General features: G+C 48.2%; 3 protein-coding genes across 3 annotated transcripts; 2 read left to right on the forward strand and 1 right to left on the reverse strand.

Moving 5' to 3' along the window:
- The first annotated feature begins 1,317 nt into the window (after positions 1-1,317).
- LOC117837586 (probable BOI-related E3 ubiquitin-protein ligase 2) lies at positions 1,318-6,849 on the forward strand. The gene is made up of 4 exons (XM_034717291.2): positions 1,318-1,528; positions 1,633-1,730; positions 1,824-2,119; positions 6,104-6,849. Exons 1-4 carry the CDS (start codon positions 1,431-1,433, stop codon positions 6,632-6,634), a joined length of 1,023 nt encoding a protein of 340 aa, XP_034573182.1. The 5' UTR covers positions 1,318-1,430; the 3' UTR covers positions 6,635-6,849.
- A 1,102-nt stretch (positions 6,850-7,951) lies between these two features.
- On the forward strand, positions 7,952-11,174 carry LOC117837585 (uncharacterized TPR repeat-containing protein At1g05150). The gene has a single exon (XM_034717290.2). The coding sequence runs from the start codon at positions 8,367-8,369 to the stop codon at positions 10,911-10,913; it is 2,547 nt and encodes an 848-aa protein (XP_034573181.1). The 5' UTR covers positions 7,952-8,366; the 3' UTR covers positions 10,914-11,174.
- A 995-nt stretch (positions 11,175-12,169) lies between these two features.
- Positions 12,170-16,660, reverse strand: LOC117837587 (ASC1-like protein 3). The gene is made up of 6 exons (XM_034717292.2): positions 16,140-16,660; positions 15,206-15,414; positions 14,007-14,162; positions 13,243-13,428; positions 12,978-13,156; positions 12,170-12,655 (listed from the first exon to the last, which is right to left on the reverse strand). The coding sequence occupies exons 1-6, from the start codon at positions 16,236-16,238 to the stop codon at positions 12,636-12,638; spliced, it is 849 nt and encodes a 282-aa protein (XP_034573183.1). The 5' UTR covers positions 16,239-16,660; the 3' UTR covers positions 12,170-12,635.
- Positions 16,661-20,397: the final 3,737 nt, after the last annotated feature.

The following is a 20,397-nucleotide window of genomic DNA, read 5'->3' on the forward strand; positions in this document are numbered from 1 at the left end:
CGGGATTCATCGGTTGCAGTTGATGGCAATCTGGCTGCCCAATTTTATGTTTCTGATAGCATGAAATGGAACGACTTTACTAGTTCGTTCGAAGCATGCCTTTCTTGAGTTGTCAATAGCGACTCCAGATATTCTCCGAAACATAGATTCGGAGAAGTTACACACTACCTTGGCGCTTTGAAGCAGCTCAGCAGACAGCATCAAAATTTTCTCCTTCCCCAACTTCGGCGAGAGCTCAATTCACCTTCTAGCCAGAGGTTAGATTTTTTTTTGGTAATGAAAGCCTGTGGTTAGTGTTAGGGTTTCGGAATCTAGAGGCTAAGGATTTTGATGGGTTCAGGGTTTAGACTGCGAGACCATTTGATCTCTAGGGTTAGAATTTAGAAGGATAGTTTATGGCGGAGGATGGCCGATGGAGAAGGCCAGACCGCCAGAGTAGAGGAGCACTGAACGATCCAGCATGGTTAGAACGAAAATGATTGGAAAATTTGACGTATCCAGTAGAAGATATTTATAATGAGTAAAAGTAAGTTAAGAAAAAGTTATCCGATAAATCGGTATAAACAACCCACTATAATTTTTGTGAGATTGCGTGCTCTACTTCATCTCTACTTGCTATTTCTCTCAATTTTGTGAGATTTTTTTTATTGCCTCTACTTCATCTCTGCTTGCTATTTCTCTTAGAAGTTGATAATTCCAAATTTCACATCGATGAAAACAAGCTTAGTGATGTTTTCACTTTGTCATCTAATTATTCATATCATTTACAGCAACATATGCATTATTCTTCTTCGCTTAAGCCGCATTCAAAAAGATTGTTGGTCGCTTGAGATGTGAACATATTGCTGCGCACTTTTAGTTTGTGTGAATTTCATATTGAATGTTCATGGATTTAAAACATTACTGATTTTAGTGGTAGCCAACGTGCTTGTTGACTGCGAGGCATTAGTGGTGAGTGGTGACTTCGTTAATCTCGAGGCGATAGTGATGGATTTATATGCTCAATCTCTTGAATGTGCTCATATGACTAGGTTACGTGTGTTTTTAGGAGCATATACATGTATGTCTGCGTCTGTATTTTGTAATTATACGGGCTATTCATGTGAAATATCCTCATGTCGCATATTTTGATGAAGTACAGGGGTATTAGCAAAAATCAGTAAATCAAAACCATGTACTACTCTTAGTGATTGAGCGAGACAAATATTCCCTACTGACTCGTGGGGTCAAGAAACATGGACCCTATATGTCAGCAAGATATCTAGAGTTTATGTAAGGCCATCTCTGTACCTCTTATTCTCGTTTTGCCACTTGCCACCAGAAGGCCCATTTCGCCGTCTCTCACCCCTCTCTCTCTCTCTCTCCCCTCCCTCTCGGACCCGGCCCTTTCCCCTCGGGCCGTCTCCTTCGTCCTTCCTCCTCACCTCGCCATGGCGTTCTTCTCTCACCACCATCTCCAGCAGCCGCACCCGCAGCAGGCGCCGCCGCCGCCGCAACATCAGCAGCAGCAGGTGCTTCCTTCCTTCAGGTGAGTTCTCGACCTCAATTTTCGTTTGCGCCCCTTCTCTCGAGAACTGTTGCGACGTGGGAATCGCGCTCAATTTCTTTTCCGGATGCTGCAATTTTGGGCAGGAACGCGCTGCCAGTGCCGGTGGATGGCCAGATCCCGGCGCCCCTGGCCTTCTTCAACCCGCCGCCTGCCTTCCCGGAGCAGCCCGCGCAAGCACCGCGTAAGCTGTCTCCACGAACCATCTCTTTTCGCCTCTTGGAATTCCGCTTGAATTGACGCTGATTTTGGAGGGGTTTCGCTATGTTCTGGGCAGTGGTGGATGCGGTGGGGCTGACGGCGGCCGCGGGGCTTGGGTGGAGGCAGCCGAGGGAGCAGGAGCTGCTTGGGGAGAACTCTCAGATGTCGTCCATCGATTTCCTGCAGACAGGCTCGGCAGTGTCGACGGGGCTGGCGTTGTCTCTGGAGGACCGGCGCCACGGCGGCGGGGGCGGCGGGGCTGGGAACTCCTCGGGCGATTCCCCGCTGCTCCTGCTGCCCATGCTGGACGATGACATCTCCCGTGAGGTCCAGCGGCTTGATGCTGATATGGACCGGTTTATTAAAGCTCAGGTTACCCACTCATCTTTCTGGATTGTGCTAACAAATGTGATTGTTGATGCGTTGAGGTCTGCAACACTTTGTTTTGTATGGTTCAGCTCAACAGGAGATGTAACTCCTTTTAGGAAATTACCGAAGAGCTTGTGTTTTAGGTCTAGTCCACCAGTTTGTGTAGATGAAGGGTGTGCATATCTAGTCTTTGGTTAGGTTGCCAATGGGTGGCATGGTGCACACAGATAGTGTCTAATCTTTGCCTGTTTGCTCTAGGTGGAGCATTGAGGCAATTTCCTCTTTTATGTCTGATTTAGCATCCTGATTCCCTTATTTCTATCTTCCATGTTTTGGAGCTGAGGTTTAGTCTTTGCTGACTGCCATAATCAGGCTAAACTTGATGCCAGTAGAGTAGGCTTATAATTTGATAACACTGATATAGTGATATATCTATGAATGAAGTATGTAGATGTAGACTTTGCGGGTTTCAAGCACAAGACAGTAACACACTAACACATCGAGCATGCTGAAATGCAAAAATAGAATTTCAGTAGAGATGAAACTGGATATGGGGAGAACAATATCCATGGACCCTGACTGTCCATCTGGACTCGAAACGAAAATGAACGCATCATTTAATGAGTAGTGACCCTGATTGCTCTAGAAAGGCTGGGATCGTGCCACTGTACATCGCACCCCGTGCAAGTGCGCTCCATGGGGTTGATGGCAATAGCCTAGTGCTGAGACCCGCCGCCGCTGCGCCGATCACCAGCCTTGTCCAAGCACCCCGCAGCCCACACCTAGCGCGCCTCTCCACGCTGGATCTGCTGGGGCTGAGAGCTGCCGCTAGGCCTATAGCCGCCGCGGGGTTGAGACCTGCCGCCGCAGATCCACTCCGCGTCCACGCCAACGCGGCTATCTAGATGGATTTGCTCGCTGTTGATCTAGGGTTTGGGGACGGGAGTCGCTGAGTCGGTAGATGGGGGACAGGAGGGTGCAATGCGGCTTGGGGACGGGAGGGGTCGAAGTGATGTGGTGCTGAGAAGTCAGCTCCCTTCCCAGAGACATTTTGGTCAATTTACAGAGGCCTGAGCGGCAACAAAGTTTGACAGATTATGCCGGAATGGGATGGAAGTGGCAGATAAGGGATGAATGTTAAAGTGGATGGTGGATAAGGAATTAAAAAACTTTCTAGTGGCAAATAGGGCACCAAGTAAACTCTCTCTCTTTATGATCAAGGAATGACAGTAAAAAAAGAAGAAGATGCACCCAGTGCTAAAAGGTCACACATATTGTGGGATTGGGGAAGGGAATTTCTAGGCAGTCCTACCCTTGATTTTTTTTAAGGAGGCTTATTTGAACTTTAGACCTCTAGCACAACTAGAAAGACTATTGTACAATTTTGTCTCCAGACCAGTGTCACCAGAATTGTGGAACAACGATCCCTTCCTGGAACTCCGTTCCAAAACACAGGTCAGGGTCAACGTGGGACGAAGCCAGGGTTGTCAACGGATTGCTGCCTGGGTCGTTGTCCCGTTTGCAGCTAGGACATGAACGTGGTTATGATGGGAAGGCAGCCGGCATCGGGGAGGAGGCCAAGCGATCTTCCTTCTTGGACAAAACTGAGGGTAGTGGATAGATGAGACTGAGGAGGGCTTCCAACTTTGCTAGCTGCTGGTGCAAGGAGATGGTTGCAGCAAGCAATCAATGGCCGCCGTTCATGTAAGGTGCTGTGCCAAGAAGAGGACGCTGGGGAAAGAGAGTGTCTCCTTGGGGAATGATGTGTCGTTGCTGTCTGTCTGTCATTCTCCAAGGAGAGGAGTATGATATGACTGGTCCTTACAGAGAGATGGATTGGAGCAGCCTGCAGGCGGCAGCGTGTGTGAGAGGTCGGTTGTGGAGGGGGTTAGGTCATGGTGTAGTGAGTGGATTTGGGATTTGTAGTTTATTCTTTTTACGCACCTTAACTTGAGTTCTGTTGGACTGAGTGTTCATAGTTTCTTTTTATTAACATATGTGTGCTATATTAACAAATACGTTTATTAGCAACGTTCCGAGCTGTAGTTTCAAAAATACTTGGTCCACATTCCTTGTCTTTGTTCCGAGGAGGTATACCCCCCTTCATACCACATTTTGAAAAGGTGGCATCCCACATTCCGCGTACCTGTTCCTCCACCTCATCAACCTGGGAGCTTGGTGACTTAGCTTCAGACTCTCCACCAGCTGTCCCTTACTATATCCCTGGATTTCCTTCTGAAAATTAATTTCATCTAAGGAGCCACTGCATGAACTCCTTGTAACTTAAAGGCACTTATTTCCGGCCGAGCAACTACCAAACGAACTTTTTTAATAATTTTCTTGAGTGCATATTATTTGCTTCTCAAGTTGCACGCACCCCTAATTGCACCATTGAGAATGCAATGGGCTTCGTGCTCCTGCTAGTACAAATCTTGATGCATCCTCAGTGGTGTAGATTAGGGATGTACATGCCCCTGGGGAGAACATGATGTTCCTGACTAGTTGTATCTTTGAATGTGCTTGGTAGAAAAAAATCCTTGGGCAAAATAAATAAATAAATAAATAGCACAGTGGTGTTGCACGGGTTTCACTTTTGGATGGTAGCTTGTGGCGGTCATGTTGGTTTGGTCATCACCCCCTCACCCATAAAAAAAGCAAGCCATTCTACATCGTCACTGTTGATGCATTTCATCAGGATTTCATATTTTGTTGCAGACATTAGTTGTGAATGCTTGTGATTGATGATCTAGTGTTAATTAGGGATGATTTTGTAGCCTCCTTAGTCCTTATACGGATGGTTAAAGGATGATTAAAAAATATTTCCAGTTTTATGTTATCATTTTTTCTGTCCTTTGGCTGTAATGTCGCTGTTGAATTGCATTGGGCCTAGATGGTCTGAATGTGTTTGCAACATGATTGAAAACCTAATCAATTCTCATTATTGGCAGAACTCTTAATCGTTTAGCAGATCTGGGGATGGAGATGTGTGTATAGGCTTGTACGTTGGCTGGCAGGCCTTACTTTTGGGTGGATTGTTTTATTTTTTATACTGTTGCTTTTTTATGAAGCCACTGTTCAGAGTTCAATAATCGAAGTGGAGGGGAGGAAGAACAATTGGGTATGGGCAATATTCTATGTAACCAGGAAAAGTGAGAAGCTTGGTTAGTTGGTTGCATGTGCTTCAGTGGAGGTGTCAAACTTTCTATCTGGAGAAATGACAATAGAGTTTTTCAGGACAGTAGGCAACCAGTCTGTTTTTTAGGCCAGTAGGCAACCAGTCATAAACACTGACTGAATCAATACTTGTCTGCATGGGAATGCTGTTGCTAGTATGAGGGTTCTCTAAGCCCCTCAAAGAAATTAGAGTAAGATGGAAATTTGCAAAACATCAAAAGAAAGAAGATAGACTGTGAGAGGAGCAAGTATTGCAGATGCCGATATACATCACTGACCATGTTTCATCCTAATTTGCAGTTTTGAAATCGCAGTTTCATTATTTAGTGCTACCTTTATTGATACAATACTCCCTCCTTCCTTTTATGTATGACGTTGATTAGTTCAAGTTTGAACTACACAATGTCATATATAAAAGGAAGGAGGGAGTATTTGGTTAATTCTTTTGTCAGAAGTCCGAATTTTACTACCAAATGCTGAAGTGCTGGGTGCCTGAACTATCTTGCTTTTATGAAGTAATGCAAGATTTTTGAGCCTTGATGAATCAGTTATGCACTGCTTTATTTGTCAATATATTCAGCCCTAGCACTGCTGTCTGTTCTCCAGTAAGATTGCTTAGGTCGGATCGTAGCACTGAAGTTTTTGCTAAATAGGATTCTGTATCAGTTTATCTGGGTTGACTCCAAATGCAGATATCTCAATCTCATGTCAAATCTTACTGGGTTGTAATTATTATCGTTAAAAAATAAGCTTGACATTCATTGTTTGGCACTTATTTTTGGTGTTCTAATTCTATCTTTCATTAATTTGCAGAGTGAACGGCTGAGGCAATCTATATTGGAGAAAGTTCAGGCAAAGCAATTTGAGGCACTGGCCTCTGTTGAGGACAAGATACTACGAAAAATACGGGATAAAGAGGCGGAAGTGGAGACCATTAACAAAAGGAACTCTGAACTTGAGGACCAGATTAAGCAGTTGGCAGTGGAAGTTGGTGCTTGGCAGCAAAGGGCCAAGTACAATGAGAGCATGATCAATGCACTCAAGTACAACCTGGAACAGGTATGTGCCCATCAGAGCAAGGATTTCAAGGAAGGCTGTGGCGATAGCGAGGTAGATGACACGGCATCCTGTTGCAACGGTGGTGCCGTCAATTTGCAACTGATGCCGAAGGAGAACAGGCAACCGAAGGATTTGACGGCCTGCAGGGTCTGTAAATCAAGTGAGGCATGCATGCTGTTGCTGCCTTGTCGGCATCTTTGCCTTTGCAAGGAGTGCGAAAGCAAGCTGAGCTTCTGCCCCTTGTGCCAGTCCTCGAAGATACTTGGCATGGAGATATACATGTAGAGTAGAATTTATGTACCGCATGAGTATCTTATGAGGTATCTTGCGAGATACTGTGTTAATATGTCAATCTATTCCAAACTCTAGAACCTGTGTATCACTATGATTTGTCACTGGATCGAAAAGACTGCCGTTTATGGTAGATTTGCCGCTGCAAATTTCTATCAGAAGTTCATGCTTGATTTGTAATAAACTTCTCGGTAGAGTTTATTTTGTCATCTTTTGTGACTGGTTGTTGCCGGCGTTGCATTTCCATCGCCACACCTTTTCAAATTGCAGCAGACCTTCATTTTGTTATTCGCTAAATACAACTCAAAAGTCAAAAGTATTGATTATCACTTAGAAGTTGTAATTTCAGTTAAGATGTCTTCAATCATAAGGATTGGACGAGTCAAAGCACTACATGAATTGCACAGCAGCTTCGGTTGAATTAGCAATTCGAATGCAGATCAGATCAGCCTCTTTTTTTTTTCTAAAAAAGAAAAGTTCAGGTGCGAGTTCTTGAATGAGCATGAAAGTGCAAGCCACTGTTTGAAGCAATCATATAAACTGGCGATGCGCGTAACTATTGTATATCTCAGAATTTGGTTGCCGTACACGCATTGGCTATGCCACTTGATAACCTATCTTCTGGCGGATTACGAGCAATTATGACCTGGTGGTTAGCAGAAAGGCACCAATAGCCTTGTCGTTCAAGCCCAGCAAATCAATTACCCGGTGGCATTCTCTTGTTGGCTTGTTGCCTGCTGGCCCGGCCATCTCTCTCATAGGTTAGGGGCTTAGGGCAATAGCAAGGCTGTATTCAGGAGAATGAACAAACAATGCAGAGTACAGTTGCTAGCACCAGAGAAATCGATCGTCCAGATACGCCCTACAAATATTCTTTGTTTAGATCCTGACCCTACACGCGGCCTCCGAAGACCACAATCAAATCAACAAATCCTCCCCACAGATGGTATCCCGCAAAATTAGTGGTAGACGGCGATGCTGCTGCCTTGGACAGTTGTACTCCCTCCACCTTGTCCAGTTGTGTCTTTGACGCCTCCGAAATCCAAATCGACGGTCCCAGCAAAGAAAGCTGCCGGGGGGCCGGACCACGCCACGCCAGCTTTGGGCTAGCCGTGCGTGCCCGGCCGCCTCGCGCAACAGGATCCGCCTGCCGCTGTCGCCGTAGCTGTACCACCACCACTTCTCCATGACTCCACCCGTCCCGTCCGCAGCACCACAGCGACACGCGAGACCGAGACGCCCCCGCCGCTGCCTGCCCCGCCGCGATCCAGCGTTATCTCGCGTGGCTCCAGCACGAACCCACCCGTGGTGGCGGACGGGCGGAGCAAGCAGCAACGGGGGCGGAGCGCCCTATCCATGTGAGCTAACGAACGTTGCGACCGCGAGCCAGCCTTGGCCACCCCCGGCCGAATTGGATCCCCCACCACGCCAGCCAGCACAGCCTCCCCTCGTGCCCCCATCCAGCGTCATCATAGCCATCGTCTCCTCTCGTTTAGCAGCTAGCCATAGGCCATAGCCAGCCAGCACACGGCCCCCCCGCCGCCCCCTCCGCTCCGCCCTCCCCTCTTCCCTCCCCTCCGTCCTGGCCGGGCCCACCAGGCATTCCTGAACTCCCCGCCCGCATCAAATCCCCCACCCGTGCCGTGGCCGCGCCCGCCCCCGCGTGCCCGAATCCCGCCGCAATCCGGCTGGTTTCCCCCCGTGCGCGGCGCAGCAGCGGGCCGTAATGGCGCTGTCCGCGTCGGCGGCGGCGTCGGCCGGCCGGGGGTCGCGGGCGGAGAAGGTCAGGAGGATCTTCGAGCGCTTCGACGCCAACGGGGACGGCGGGCTCGACCGGGACGAGATGGCCGCGCTCGTCGTCGCCGTCAACCCGCGGGTCAAGTTCAGCGACGACCAGATCTCCGCCATCCTCGATGAGGTGTTCCGCACTTACGCCGAGTTCATCCTCCCCGACGGCAGGGGACTCTCGCTCCCGGGGCTGCTCCGCACCTACGACGACGGCGCGGGCGACGTCGACCGCGACTTCCTCGCGCTCTCCCTGCCCGCCGTCGACTCGGACGCCTCCTCCCCGGAGATCGCCCCGGGGGACGCCGCGACCCCCTCCTCCCCGCCCTCGGGGGCGGCCGTAGCCGCGTCGCTGCTCGACGACCACGTCAAGCCGCTCGGCGCTGGCGGCGGTGCCCCGCCGTCGGTCAGCTCCCGCGCCGCCGCCGCCGCCGCGCCGGCGTGGGCGACCTCGCCCAACCACGGCATCGCCTTCGATTCCTCGTGGGGGCTCCTCGACGACCTGGAGATACTCGTCAAGCGCCTCCGCTCGAAGCAGCAGCGGAAGGGCTCCATCGACGGGAGCGTCGGCGGCGGCGCCGGCAACAGCAACTTCGACTCTTTCTCCGAGGCCGGGTGGTCCAGAGAGATCTCTGGCGCGGTTGATTCGGCATCCAGCGCCGCGCCGTGGGACGAGACGAGCCGCGACTACCTCACCTTCGTCAAGGAACTCGCCGTGCTACGAACGCGCGCCGACGCCTCGCGCTCGCGCGAGGAGGCCTTCGACAACCACATGGTCATCGGCCGGGCGCTTTCTGAGCACCGCCTCTTCCGGGACGCCCTAGCCAGCTTCCGCCGCGCCTGCGAGCTGCAGCCCACTGACGTCCGTCCCCACTTCCGCGCGGGGAACTGCCTGTACGCCCTCGGCCGCCACGCAGAGGCCAAGGAGGAGTACCTCCTTGCCCTTGAGGCCGCGGAGGCAGGCGGCTCCCAGTCCGCGGACATCCTCCCACAGATCCATGTCAATCTTGGCATTGCCATGGAAGCCGAGGGGATGGTACTCGGTGCCTGTGAGCACTACAGAGAGGCAGCTATACTGTGTCCATCTCATGCCCGGGCGCTCAAGCTCCTGGGGAGTGCGCTTTTTGGCGTTGGGGAGTACCGCGCAGCAGAGAAGGCGCTGGAGGAGGCCATCTTCTTGAAGCCAGACTATGCTGATGCACACTGTGACCTTGGGTCAGCCCTGCATGCGGTTGGGGATGATGACCGTGCTATTCAGGAGTTCCAGAAGGCAATCGATCTCAAACCTGGGCATGTTGATGCCCTATACAATCTTGGTGGATTGAACATGGATGCAGGTCGTTTTGTAAGGGCTGCGGAGATGTATACTCGTGTGCTGAGCATCCGGCCAAACCATTGGAGGGCACAGCTAAATAAGGCAGTGGCTTTGCTTGGGCAAGGGGAGTCTGAGGAGGCTAAGAAGGCACTCAAGGAGGCATTTAAGATGACGCAAAGGGTGGAAGTGTATGATGCCATCTCTCATCTGAAGACACTGCAAAAGAAGAAGCCAAAGCTGTCCAAAGGAAAGGATGATGGGCAAGGGGAGCAGGCTTATGTTGTTGTGGAGGCATCCAAGTTCAAGAGGGTTGGCAGGAAGACTACCTTGCGGCAGGACTTAGCCAATGCCTTAGATATAAGGGCCTTCGAAAGGATGGCAAAGCTAGGCCATTGTGATGTGGAGCTTCTTAGAAAAGAGATGAATGAGACCGATGTCCCTGTTTCTTACTCAGGCACCGGCATCCCTGAGAAGTCAATACGGAAAGCAGCTCTTGAGGTTATTCTCCGCAGGCTCCTCTCTTTTCTCAAGCCAGATACCTTTCAGGGTGCTATCAAGGCAATCAATGAAAGAATTCTCTCAGTCCTTGATGCCCCTGGCTCTGGTCGGGTTGATCTTGGAATGTTTTTCGCCATCATTGCTCCAATCTGTTCTGGCCCTGTGGAAAGGCGCAAGCGTGTCGTCTTTGATGCACTTCTTTGGCGCCCTGCTAGCGAAGGCAGCAATGGCCAGATTAGGAGGAGCGATGCGCTTACTTACATTAAGCTTCTTCGTGCTGTTTATATACCCACCCATGGGGCTAGTGACATGCTCGAAATGCACGGGGAGTCTGACCCTACCATGGTATCATACACAGAGTTCCTAGAGATGTTCAATGACCCAGATTGGGGATTTGGGATCCTCAGCACTTTGGTGAAGCTTGAAGAGAGTGATCACATACGTCACGGCCACCACACATGCTCCATCTGCCGGTACCCTATCATTGGATCACGATTCAAGGAAACAAAACACTCGTTCAGCCTGTGTAACCGGTGCTACAGCGAAGGGAAGGTTCCATCAGCATTCAAGTTGGAGGAGTACAGGTTCAAAGAATACGGTAACGAATCTGAGGCCCTCATCGATAAGTGCATGTGCTTCAATTTGCATTCTAAGAAGTTGGAAACTGATGCTTGATCATTCAAACTTTGATCCCAAGTGCTCAAGCATGTACTTGTGTATTTTCCTAGGTGCAAAGATGTCTAGCTAGTTCTCCCGCCCTCTTGTAAACTAAGGCGCTGTTATTCGGAGTTCTCTAAATGTGTCCCGGTTACTAATAACCCTAATGTGTTAGCTGTTGTTTTGTTCAAGTGTACGGGAATGAGTAAATGTGAATTCCATACACACTGTTGTCAGTTGTCACAGTCAAATACAACCTTACTGACCCTTTGCATATTATTGTTTGAGCCAGAACAATTTTGGGTTTCACTTTCAGTTTTTTCTCCTTTCATCTCATACTCTATTTTGTAGAGCACTTTAACTTAGTGGCACCTCATTTTCGTTCTATTAGCCATTCGTGGTGTTACTGTTTATGAGGCACTGGCGAGTTCAATGTGAGCATATGGTGGTTGCCTGATTCGGCCTCCTCTACCTGAGCACGTGCCCTGTGGTTGGTATGATGAATTGAGCCAGGTCAGAGAAAGGGCTGGACGGATGCGCCATCTGGGTCGCCTGCGACCCTCCTTTGTGCAATTGTGCGTCTGCGGCAGCTCGCTATTCCAGACGACATATACCCTTTCAAAAATCTCAAGACACTCCACTGTGTCTCCGACGGGCACGGCAGTCTTTTCCGCAGGCTTCAGGAGCCTGCGCCGCGACACTATCCTGGTCACGGACATCCTGCCCAACCCACGAGACAATCCAAACGTAATATGATTGTTGAGTGTTGACACTAGTATGATCGTTGCTAATATGCAAGTTCTAGTTTACAAAAAAAAAGGGTAAGTTCTCCGAATTTTTCAAAGAAAACTGGAGTAAGATGTGAGTTTGCGAAACATCAGAAGATCATGCGGAGAAAGTATTGCAGATGCCTATACAGTATACAGTCATGCAGATCAGATTCAGACATCTGCAAAACATTCCAGCCACCTGCCCTCGTTGCACAGTTGCTCCACAAGAAATCACAGTTAGCTTGAAGATATCCACTATATGAATATTGCTCCATTGAATTTGAACAGTTCAGAGTGAACATTAAACGTGGAAAAGTTATATTCCATCAACATTTTTTATTTTGTATTCAACTACAAGTATAGGTTGGAATAATCAATAACCAGATGGATCTAAACCATATTTCCTCGTTATAGCATGGAAGAGGGATAATGCATATTCTTAGATGGGAACTGCGAAGCATAAAGAAAGCATGACACAATCACGACCAGCACAAACGTTCAGACTACACTATTCAAAACCTTTATATAGCTGCATGCTCAATGCACATCACATGAGATCATTTAAGATACAAGTGAGATTTACTCGCGATCAAAAGAATCAATTTATTACCATGAATTAGAACTAAATCTACTCACAGGTGAAGTATACTGAACATGGTACAGAGGGGTCAGTATGCTTCGGGAAAAAGCTACGGAAACTCCCTCTCATGTCTTTTCCCATATCGAAAAAGTGAACCAAAATTTTTTTGAAGGATCCTTCAAGTAAGCTGCTAGCTATACCCGTCATGTATAGGACCTGCTCCATTCTCGGTCTAGCCACGTTTGATATCACAAGGCAATATACAGAGATCAAGCTTTCTTATCCATGCCCAAACTCGCCAAGACCAAAATAAACTATTCTGGAAGCAGGCATAGAAAAGTATCAGGAACAAATGACACGTTGCAGATGTCAAAAGAATGAATCTCCCTATTACTCGTCGTCCTCGGAATCTGCATTGTAACAAAACAAATTAAGTTAATGATTAGAACTGATCAAATGCTTCTACCACAAGAGTCTCTATTTCAATGAAAGTTCACATATCTATGCTATTATGACAGGAGGCCTCCTAAAATATGTGCCAAACCATTTGCTAGAAGGCAATCTGAAATAGAAGGGCTTGTCATTAACACACATAAGGGCATCGTCTATTTCTTTTACTAGGTAAATGCAAGGCTCTCTTCTTTCAAGAAATATATGCCAAAAATAATATCCATGACTCATGGCTGAATGCAAACCAACCACTTGAGTAATTCCAAAGAAAAATTCCTTTACCAGATCGAACATCATCTGTAACCTGTCCTTTATTATTCAATTGTCTCATTATCATCATGCATATGAGTTTCCCCCAGTACACATGGAACACAAGCAATGTGAGAAGCATCGTGTTGAAAATGTAGTAAAGAGCTGTTGGGAATTCATCCAGCTTCATAAAGAATGCGATGGAATGGTAGCTGGCATTGCAAGGACAACAGCTGTTAGTCTAAAACTACAAGACAACAGAAGCAAAAAGTATCATGAAGATAAGTAGCATACAAACCTAGAGCTTTTGATTATCCAAAATGGAAAGTAAATCAGACGCAACAGGAGCCAGGAGATAGCAAAGAGACCGAAAAACAAGCTAGCGCCCAGCTCTTTTTCTGTGTACTTGCATAATTTGGCAGTCTCAAGAAACACATCACTTGCATCATGCAGAGCGAGAATGATGGTCCCGATTCGGAAAAATCTGCAAGAGACCATAACTAACTGTGTTAAAATGGCAATACCCTACATCTAGTGAAAGCAGAGAGTCAAAAGAAAATGAGGTGGAAGGAAAACTAGTAATACCATGTCCGTAGCAAAGACATAGATTTTCATAAGAATAAATGTACAGTAGCTGACATAATTATGCTTCAAGGAGAGAGGCCAAATTGAGGACCGGAACTGAAATATCTAGATCAACAGATGCTAGTACCTAACTTTATATCTCATTTTCATTGAGAGTTTCACTTTCCTATTTATGTATAATTTTAGATCCAACTTTTTATCAATACATTCCAAGGAACCAAACTACTGCTCTTTTATCACTCTATCTAGAAAAATCGATTACTCAAAAGATCTGTACAAGACATTCCCTTATCTAAGTCCAGTGCATCCTTGAATTCTTGTGGAAGTGGAAGTTTTAGACTAATCAATCACACTGTTGCCTCATAAATTCACATTATGACCAGTTAATCCCTAAATAAATATCTAACACCAGAATATAAGAGAATGAAGTTGTTGTGAAGTGAAAATACATCATTAAGCGATGAAAAAAAGACTTACCCGGTCAGGAATGAAACTCCAATTAGAATAGATGTTATTACATGATGAGACATCATAACAGCAAAATCTTTTCTGCGGGTTTCCCAAGCAACAAGAGCACCAATGCTGTAGATATAAAATCCACACTGGCACATGTAGAAAAGCATCAAGGTTCTCCTGAGAGAAAGCAGAATATACATTAGAGGAAGCAAAACCTACCACTTCACTCCAGAGAACATGTTAAGTTGTCACAAAATAATATGCTTGGAGGTGTTTCACTTGTGGAAGTTAGAATAGAAGTACGGTAACTCCCAATCTGATCCACGCAATCAGCAGGGGAATAAATACAGGGAGTTTTGCTTCTTGTCATTGAATGGTGCAGATTAAAGTTTGTATAACCCATTTTTAGAAAAAAGCCCCTTCCATTTGTAGACAAATAAAGGCAAACAGAAGTAAACTTGATGAGAGTGCATTTATGATTTATAGTTACAGCTGGTAGCAGTGAATTAAGCAGGATTCAGCCATCAAGATGTGAAAGCTGTAAAACCAACCACTGTGAAGAAAAAGGCAGTAGTGGCATGTTTACATGGTTGTTAGACAGCAGAGTTTGTTTGTATTGTATGCATGCTCCGATGTTACTTTTGGCTAAATCAAAACAAAGTTGCTTTCAAGAAGAAAATTAAATCAAAACAAAGTTCATCATATAGCATAACATAAGGCCATGTGTTTTAACCACAATTAGGGAACTATATAAAAAGATCTAACACACTATAACCAACAAAATTATATGAAAAATCATCTAGATTTCACTCCTATTGAATTACCGGCAGAAAAAGGAAAATAATGATGGTGTTCGAAAAGAGTTAGATAAGTATGCTTTTGTTCTTACTTTCAAGTGCAACTATCAAAATAGAACAGAGTAAGAACACCCAGACGGTTGACAAAGTGCAGGGTGCAAATCCTAAATAAACATGGTTGCATAAGAATAATGATTTTTAATTGGAACATTCAACTTTATCATGTTACCTTAATAAATGACTAGAACTTTAATATGATTTCCACAGGTACTGGTTTAGAAATAAACTATTATTCATTCTGCAGAACCAAGCACTTAGAAATGCAATAACTCTACAAAGAAACCTAGATACCAGAAATATAGGAAAATATTCTGGCAAGACCAGTAGATTTCTGTAATATATCGAGGAAGAGTATGCACTCACGCAACGGGTTGATTCGGCCAGCCATCAAAGTATTGCATCCTATCCAAGGACCATGGTTCCTGCTTCATTATCATGAGGACCCATGCTTGAACAGAAGCATAGTATGTAAGTTTCCAAATGGACTCTGAGAACTTGACAATCTTTGCTTGCCTGGCCTCATCATTCATCAACTTAGAAGCTTTGGTATTGAAAAGATAAACTGCCAATGGCTGAAAACAAATATTTACATAAGCCAAATGTAAGATGGATAAGTTAAACTGACAGCTATCTGGCATGTGAAAAGGTAATACTCAGACTAAACTTTTGGGAAAAAATTGAACAAACACCAAGATAATTAAGAGGTTACACAGGGGCCCAGTTACATAACTATCAGTTTCCTTATAGGAAAAAAAAACTTATTGGCAGCTCTATTTGGCTCAAACCTTCTAGACAAAAGTGGCAATGAAAGTATAACAGACATGCAGCAGTTCAGGAAAAGATAAAGCAATTGGCAAGCCACACTTATAGATGTAGATTTGTTAAGTGCAAGGGTTTATTGCAAACAAGCTTTGCATAAGCACAAAATAATTGATCCTCTGCTTAAACCACACCCAGGGTGTGAGAAACAAAAGCGCAAGCTCGTGTGAGCCAGCACCGCTGATCCCCAACAGAGTGACAGCAACCAGTAACGCAATTACGAAAGGTTTTCAGTTTGGAGGCAGGCAGGAGCATCACGCCACGCACGCGTGGATGATCCCCCCGCCGGATTAGCGGGATCAGCTGATCGGTTACGAAGATGCAACGAGCAGCGGCGCACACCACGCCCCGCGCCCGCGTCGCGACTCGCGACGGGGGAGCATTGGGGGCGCGGGGGGCAACCTGGTACGCGAGAGATCTCGCGGAACCCGTGGCGAATCTGGCGGTGGCGGAACGGTGGGGGGGATTGTCACCGTACCTTGTAGACGAGGCGGTCGAGCAGGAAGCGGGCGCAGATGAAGGCGAAGGAGAAGAGGAGCGCGACGGACACCGCCTCCGCGCCGCGGATCGCCACCATCGCCGCCGCCGGCCGAGGACGACCTCCACCCCGCGGGCCGCGGGCACACACCTCCCCGCGTCACGCGCCGCGCACCGCCACCGAAGGAGACCGCACCGCACGGCGACGGGCCGCCCGAGACGCCCGCGCGCGCGCGGATAATGTGAACGGCCGGGTGGGATTAGCCGGAGGAGCGGGAGGCCGAGGCGGCACGCGCGCCTATATTTCTACTAGCCGCGCAGCGCAGGCAGGAGGAGGAGACGCACGCACGCACGCGCGAGGCGAGTTGGTGGGAGGGGATCGGGGAAGGGAGGACGATGCGCGTGAGCGTGGCTGCGGGGTGGAGATTTGGATCTCCCTCCTCTCCCTCTCCTAGTCCCCTGTCGTCTCTCCTGCGGCTTCCGTTGCGCTTCCTCGTTTCGGATCGGCTTGGACAGATTCGATTCTGGATTCTGGAGCCGATTAGTTTCAAACCGGGCGCCTTCAGACTCTGATCTGGGAGTACGGGGCTCTTGGCAGGTCTCCCCACGGCCGAAGAATGTTGGCTTTTCTTTCAAGGAAAGAAGTATAGATAATGCCTTTTAAAAAACAAGCATGGATAATAATGGAGTATCAAGTAGTAAAAATTACTCCATTGTTATCTATGCTTATTTTTTTAATAATGGAGCATAGATAATAATAACAATCGTGTGACGCCAAAGTCAGAAATCAGGACACTTCGCCATTTCTCTGCTTATTTTGTTGTAACATTACGAGAGCATCTAAATGATAGTGATGTACATGGGTCTTTTTAAAATTCAAAGCAAATAGACTTTTCTTTTTTACAATGCATGCACACGCATCAAAGTTACGCTCATAGATTCATGGTGGATGGGTCCTAGCGCACTAGCAAGATTGGTGGAATAGTCTCACCTAAGGCTTGCACGTGCTAAGATCACTGAGCGCAGCTAGTATGCTTGTACTGCATATTTTTAAAGTAAATTAAAACAATACAAGCATTCATGTCGAGTCTAGAGCAACTATTATAAGAATCATAACCATGTCGAGTCTAGAGCAACTATTATAAGAATCATAACCATATGAACTATACTAGTTTTACTCCCGTCGTTTTAAACTGTAGGTTATTTTGATCTTTTTATGTGCATAGTTTTTATTATACGCTTAGATATAGTATATATCTAGATGCATAATAATATATAAAAAATTAAAAATTAAAATGAACTATAATTTGCTATAAAAAATAGACCTGAAATCATCCTTCTTTTGCGACATCGCTTATCGCGAGTGGAGACATGCAACATACTTTTCTGCTTTTGGTTGACCCTTCTCCGTTTCCAGAAAGTGCAGAATTAGTATGACACAAGGTACCTTTTTAGAGCATGAAAGTTCATCTCCTTTGGGCTGGCAACATGTCAGGTCAAGAAAAATCCTAGTTTGACAGGACTACAATTAAAATCAAATTGGACAAAGTAAGATAGGATTTTTTTTAACTTTAGCTTCACCTATTTTGCGTAAAATGAGTCGCCGTTACGCGTGGTATGAAGCCGTTTTTTTAGCAGGCCTCTGTGCAGCTACCTGATCAACCGGGTAGTTCGGGCCTGCGGGGCGAGTAGCTAACAGAGGGACGGAAGCGATAGTGGGCCTACATGTCTTTTTCTTCAGAATAAAAAGAATTAGGAGTACTGCACGACGAATCTAAACAAAAGAACTCACTGTCTATATGCACGTGAATAGTACCTACTTTTTCTAACACCAGATAGCTCCTCGAAAATCCCTTCCGGTTGTCTATCCGGGAGGGCATTTCAGATGCCGGATCCGTAATCAACGGCTACTGTTTGGATGCCTTGCTAAAGTTTAGCGGTTAAAGTTTGCTAAACTTTAGTTGCTAAATTTTAGTAAAACCTGTTTGAATACCCTAGCTAAATAGTATGAGCTATAAAAATACCTATCTACCCTTATTAATGGTACCCTTCGTTTCCTCTCCCTCCTCCCTCCTCTCTCTCCTCCCTTCTCCCTTCTCCCGCTAGACGACTCACTCGCCGAGCTACCGCCGCCGCCAAAGCTACTTGCGGCGCCCCTAGCTAGCAGTAGCGTGCCGACCGTCGGTCCCCGGTGACCGCCGCTATATCCCAACGCTGAGCGCCCCCGCCGTCCTCCTCCACTCGCGCTCCTGGTCCTCACCGACCCGCCGCTCGTGGCCCTCGCCGCTGCTTGCTTTGAGCTCGCCTGGCGCGCCGATGCGCCAGACCGTGACGCGCTTGTCCGGGGGTTGCGGCGGCGGGGGTGGTGGATCCGGCGGTGACGAAGATGGATCCAGTGGCGAAGCTCGAACCACCGTGCCACCGGCGATGGGGATGGATTCGGGAAGAACGGCGGCGGGGAAAGCGGATGGCGAAGGGGGGTTCGGCGAATTGGGTAGGAGCCGATGACGGGGATGGCCTGGAGGAGCCGGTGGCAGCGGATGCGTTTCAGTGGCATCCACGGCCAGCCAGCCTCCCCCGCCAACATGCGCACCGGTGGACCCGCGCTAGGTCTCCACCATGGCCGGGCGGGGGGCCGCATGTGGGCCGGCGGCCAAGCTGAGCACCACCACCGGCGGGTCCTGCGGCAGTAGCAGCGCGTGCCCAGCACCGCGACAGGCCCTCTCCCTTGCGTCCTCGCCTGCCGACTGTCGCCGCCCGCATCTGCCCGCGCTGGCGCCCTCTGCCTCCGCGCGGCCGACGCGCCAGCCCCCGCCTCCCTCGACCGCTTTGCTCCTGCCTTCCCCTTATACCGGTGGCGGGGATGGCCTGGAGGAGCCGACAGCGGCGGATGCGTGCGGAGGTGGCTGGGGAGGGGGCTGCGTCTGGTGCGTGTGCGGATTGGGATGGGGGGAGAGAAAAGGTGCACAGGAGGGGGAGACAAGCAATAAATAAGGGGCATAGGTTGTCCAGCCCACCTTTTAGCAAGTTTTAGCAACCAAAAACTTGCTAAAGTGCTAAACTTTAGCAACTCAACTTTAGCAAATTTTACCAAGGGTGTTTGGCAGTTTAGCAGCTAAAAGTTGCTAAACTTTAACTGCTAAAGTTTACCAAGGGGTATCCAAACACCCCCTTACTAAAGGAGAGAGGTGATTTGGTAGGAGTAATTAAAGGAGCCGGTGCCATTTGCTTTCGGCAACTGCATTTTTCCGAAAGTTCTTCCTCAAAACTAAGTATTGGGAGCTCTTTCAAAAATATTTTCCTCAAAAACTATATCAACTCATAGCAGATCGCTAATAACTAGCCCTCAATATTTCAAAACAGACCACATTATCGTAATTGGGCCCAGTTCGGCGCCTCCCTGCTCTCTCCCCATCTCATTCTTTCTTCTTCTTCCTCCAGCCGAACAAGAACCGAAATTTGGATGAACGACTTGAACCGTTGGTTGTGGCCGATCGGCACTAGAGCACACGTGCCACGTCGCCATCGGCGTACGGCCTCGCCTTGCGCGCGCCAACCAGCATTCGCATCACCTGCAGCACCGCGCCTCGCCTTGCTCCGCTCCGCTCCCAAGCTAGACCAACCCCTTTTCCTCCTCCTCCACACTCCCTCCCCTCCATTGTTAGACCAACCGAGCTCCACTTGCCAGCGCCATCCACCACGCTCCGGCCTCCTCCCACCACGCGCCATGCCTGACTGCCTGGAGCCCTGCCACGCCAGCCCCCTGCATCCCCGCCAACACCACGCCGCCGCGCCTGCATCCCGCCCACGTTGGCTCGCCGCGCCGCCACGCTGCGCCGCTGCGCCTGCAGCCCCGCCGCCTCGCCGTGACGGCCTCCATCCTCGGGCTATGCTGGATCTGTGGTGGGTCGGGAAACCGGAGTTCGGAGAAGGCGGAAGCTTGGGAGGCGGTGGCGCCGAGGGGCTGCGACCCTAGCGGGAGAGGTAGGGGAACTAGAGGGAGAGGGTAGCGGTGGAAAAAGATCGGAATCTCGCGGGAAGCCTCTCTCACGCGCGGGAAGGTGGTAATTGGGGAAGTAAGGACGTCGCGCAAATAGGCGCGGTGATGGGCTCTGTTTCGGCGTCACGAATAGTTTGAGGAAGTTTTGGATGAGCCGTTGGATTTTTTTTTCTTCCTAAATGAGGTAGGGTACGTCTTCCGGAGTTGCTCTAATCTCTCTCCTATTATTACACTTTGTCGATGTTATTCGGTCTACATG

This window comes from Setaria viridis, chromosome 9, assembly GCF_005286985.2.
Source record: "Setaria viridis chromosome 9, Setaria_viridis_v4.0, whole genome shotgun sequence".
In the NCBI taxonomy this organism is placed as follows: Eukaryota; Viridiplantae; Streptophyta; class Magnoliopsida; order Poales; family Poaceae; genus Setaria; species Setaria viridis.

Bases quoted from the DNA above. Each gene is read 5' to 3' on its own strand.
- LOC117837586 (XM_034717291.2), top strand. From the start codon at position 1,431: ATGGCGTTCTTCTCTCACCACCATCTCCAGCAGCCGCACCCGCAGCAG. The intron at 1,731-1,823 runs GTAAGCTGTCTC...TGTTCTGGGCAG, and splicing joins GCAGCCCGCGCAAGCACCGC to TGGTGGATGCGGTGGGGCTG. The intron at 2,120-6,103 runs GTTACCCACTCA...ATTAATTTGCAG, and splicing joins ACCGGTTTATTAAAGCTCAG to AGTGAACGGCTGAGGCAATC.
- LOC117837585 (XM_034717290.2), top strand. From the start codon at position 8,367: ATGGCGCTGTCCGCGTCGGCGGCGGCGTCGGCCGGCCGGGGGTCGCGG.
- LOC117837587 (XM_034717292.2), bottom strand. From the start codon at position 16,238: ATGGTGGCGATCCGCGGCGCGGAGGCGGTGTCCGTCGCGCTCCTCTTC. The intron at 14,163-15,205 runs GTGAGTGCATAC...GCTTTCTCTCAG, and splicing joins TGGCCGAATCAACCCGTTGC to GAGAACCTTGATGCTTTTCT. The intron at 13,157-13,242 runs GTTTGTATGCTA...TTGCAATGCCAG, and splicing joins TGGATAATCAAAAGCTCTAG to CTACCATTCCATCGCATTCT.